We start from the raw sequence: 3,706 nt of genomic DNA, 5'->3' as shown, positions 1-3,706 counted from the left end.
ACTGTATAGTGTTAGAGACTATACTTCAGCCTCATGGTTCGATTACCAAGTAACTTATTTAATTATTGTATATTAAACCATACTGTATAGTGTTAGAGACTATACTTCAGCCTCATGGTTCGATTACCAAGTAACTTATTTAATTATTGTATATTAAACCATACCGTATAGTGTTAGAGACTATACTTCAGCCTCATGGTTCGATTACCAAGTAACTTATTTAATTATTGTATATTAAACCATTGGCTGAAGTATAGTCTCTAACACTATACGGTGTTACTTGGTAATCGAACCATGATTATTTAATTATTGTATATTAGACCATACCGTATAATTAAATAAGTTACTTGGTAATCGAACCATGAGGCTGAAGTATAGTCTCTAACACTATTGTATATTAAACTATGCCATATAGTGTTAGAGACTATACTTCAGCCGGATTGTTCGATTACCAAGTAACATATTTAATTATTGCATTGATTTTACTTTTTTTGTTTCTGAAATAGCTCTGACTTCACGTATGATACAAACTAGTCAAGACAAATTTAGGAAAAGAAGAAATATTCAATGAATAAAAATAAACTTGTGAAATTGTTGATTCTTATATGATCCATTTACTTATTGCATTCATTTTACTTTTTTTTTTCTGAAATAGCTCTGACTTCACGTATGATACAAACTAGTTATGACAAATTTAAAAAATATTGGTAGGAAAAGAAGAAATTTTGATGAACATGGTCATATTTTAAAGACCCTTCGAACTGGCAAAGACAGAAGTGATAGTTTTTACAAACGAAGCAAATCTCTAATTAAAAGCTCTAAAGATCTTCATGAAATTACTGGAGCTCATGTAAGCACAAAGATAATTGCTACTTGGCGTAAAGGAACATCAAAAACGTATCTGTCACCTGGTTTCCCCGAGAACTTGTTTTTTGCATCAGAGTTACTTCAGTCATCAAACTTAACGAGCAGCGTAGAAACATGCTTAACAGTGTCTGGACTAAATGGACATTTTAATAATGACAGTAACAGTTTAACTGGGCTTAGAGTTGGCAAAGATAAGAGTGATACCTTTTATAAACGAAGTAGGTCTTTAATTAAGAGTTCTAAAGAACTTCACGAAATTACTGGAGCTCATGTCAGCACAAAAATAATAGCCGCCTGGCGTAAGGGAAAATCTCGGATGTACACTTCACCAGGGTTCCCTGAGGAAGTAGAAGTTTCTGCTACATTTGAAGTTGGCCCAGATCAACTGACTTCACCAGAAATATATATGCAATTATCTCAGCATAAGGAAGATCATGAAAGTAGCACATCCAGAAATGAAAGGAACATTACAATTAAAATCGATAAAAGATCAGACTACAAGACAAACAACAAACGTACTCTTGAAAGTATAAGTTCTTGTGCCATTTGTAATGTTAGATATACTTTTTTGGCAGATAAAGAGAAATCTCAATGGTTAGAGTGTTCCCATAAGTGTGGGTACTGGGTTCATGCAATATGCAGTGGAATTTACTATCCTGCAGATGAAGATGGGCAGAAGTCTTTGTATAAGTGGTCCAAACATCATTTCTTTTGCCCCAGCCATATTCCTAAGTCATGAATTTTGACAAACACACATGCAAGTACATCCAAGGTGCCATTTTTGTTTCAATTAATTTTGTAAAATATTTGACATTTCTTAAATAATAATTAATCTGCTTTTTAAAAATGATAATAGTGGGATAATGCTACCATTAAGTCTTGATAAGATAAAGCATGTATGTATCATCCACTAATGCATTAAAAGATTTAGCTTATGAATCAGCTTGTGAAAAACTGGTAAACAGGTTAAAAAATACATTTGTTGAAAGCTTCCTTCTGTGTGTATGTTGTTTTTTTTCTTGCAAGTAAAAGAATTCCAGCAAATTTTACTGAGAACATTTCTCTACACTTGATAAAATATATTTGATATATATTTTTAAAATGTTTAATAATGGACATCTAGGGGAAATTGTGACAAAGCATGATTGACAATAAGGTTTAACATTTTAATAAGTTTTTAGTCCTACTATTAAGAAATTAAGCAAGTTTATTTCTGTGATATTTTAACATTTGAAAAGGTTTATCCTTCAATTTTTTTTTTAATTTCAGTACAAACATTGGTGGGAATGTGTACGTGTATGTACTCCAAGTGAAGACAATACATACTGGTTATAGTTATTTTCCATATTCTCCGTTTGCTAATAGCTAGGCAAACACGTTGTTCCTTCTTGTGAAACAAATGCAGTGATATAAGTTCACAATATAACTTAAATGAACTGTATATCTTTAATAATAAAGCTATATACTATACATAAAAAAGTTAAAACAGTTACTTTCATAACTGTCATAGTTTTGATTGATATTTAATATGACAAAATATCTCATATACAAACTGTGTAATTGTACAAGATTTTGACATCTCACTGTATCTAAAATATTGTACAGTAAAATAAGTTTGGGTAATTATATTAAACTGAAGTTAAATAAGTAAGTAAAAAAAATCTGGAATCTGGCCGCAATATATAATATTCGGCTTATTCCAAAATGATTTTGTGATTGTCAAATTACCTTTAAACCCAAATTCATAACATAATGAGGTACCAAAATTATTTAATTAATAAATCTTAGAGAAAATAGAATATTTAATTTATATAAGATTAAGTAATTACACTGAAAAGTATTTAAAAAAATCCTAGTTGAAATTTAAATTAAGAGAAAAAAAATTACAGTGCAATTGTTTCTATAGTCAGGTGCTTAGCTTTTCCAGATTATAAGTTTCTATAGTCAGGTGGTTAGCTTTTCCAGTTTATAAGTTTCTATTTTCAGGTGCTTAGCTTTTCCAGTTTATAAGTTTCTATTTTCGATTGCTTAGCTCTTCCAGTTTATAAGTTTTTATTTTCAGGTGCTTAGCTTTTCCAGTTTATAAGTTTCTATTTTCAAGTGCTTAGCTTTTCCAGTTTATAAGTTTCTATAGTCAGGTGCTTAGCTTTTCCAGTTTATAAGTTTCTATATTCAGGTGCTTAGCTTTTCCAGTTTATAAGTTTCTATATTCAGGTGCTTAGCTTTTCCAGTTTATAAGTTTCTATTTTCAAGTGCTTAGCTTTTCCAGTTTATAAGTTTCTATTTTCAGGTGCTTAGCTTTTCCAGTTTATAAGTTTCTATTTTCAAGTGGTTAGCTTTTCCAGTTTATAAGTTTCTATATTCAGGTGCTTAGCTTTTCTAGTTTATAAGTTTCTATTTTCAGGTGCTTAGCTTTTCCAGTTTATAAGTTTCTATTTTCAGGTGCTTAGCTTTTCCAGTTTATAAGTTTCTATATTCAGGTGCTTAGCTTTTCTAGTTTATAAGTTTCTATATTCAGGTGCTTAGCTTTTCTAGTTTATAAGTTTCTATTTTCAGGTGCTTAGCTTTTCCAGTTTATAAGTTTCTATTTTCAGGTGCTTAGCTTTTCCAGTTTATAAGTTTCCATTTTCAGGTGCTTAGCTTTTCCAGTTTATAAGTTTCTATTTTCAAGTGGTTAGCTTTTCCAGTTTATAAGTTTCTATTTTCAGGTGCTTAGCTTTTCTAGTTTATAAGTTTCTATTTTCAGGTGCTTAGCTTTTCCAGTTTATAAGTTTCTATTTTCAAGTGCTTAGCTTTTCCAGTTTATAAGTTTCTATATTCAGGTGGTTAGCTTTTCCAG

At 30.4% G+C, this 3,706-nt stretch overlaps 1 protein-coding gene across 13 annotated transcripts in view; it reads left to right on the top strand.

The window, feature by feature from the left end:
• LOC106475703 overlaps positions 1-3,706 on the top strand; it is an 8,370-nt gene that overhangs the window by 2,570 nt on the left and 2,094 nt on the right. For 5 of the 13 annotated variants that reach the window (XM_022379761.1, XM_022379758.1, XM_022379759.1 and 2 more), the window contains exon 2: positions 656-3,689. In XM_022379761.1, the coding sequence (XP_022235469.1) occupies positions 686-1,606 (921 nt within the window). In that variant the 5' untranslated portion in view covers positions 656-685 and the 3' untranslated portion in view covers positions 1,607-3,689. The remainder of the gene's footprint in view (positions 1-655; positions 3,690-3,706) is intronic. The other 8 variants (XM_022379756.1, XM_013936380.2, XM_022379767.1 and 5 more) reach the window with 8 other exon arrangements.

Source organism: Limulus polyphemus, unplaced genomic scaffold (assembly GCF_000517525.1).
Source record: "Limulus polyphemus unplaced genomic scaffold, Limulus_polyphemus-2.1.2 Scaffold9020, whole genome shotgun sequence".
In the NCBI taxonomy this organism is placed as follows: Eukaryota; Metazoa; Arthropoda; class Merostomata; order Xiphosura; family Limulidae; genus Limulus; species Limulus polyphemus.
The sequence above is the reverse complement of the archived record's forward strand: the minus strand, read 5'-3'. Positions and strand labels throughout refer to the sequence as shown.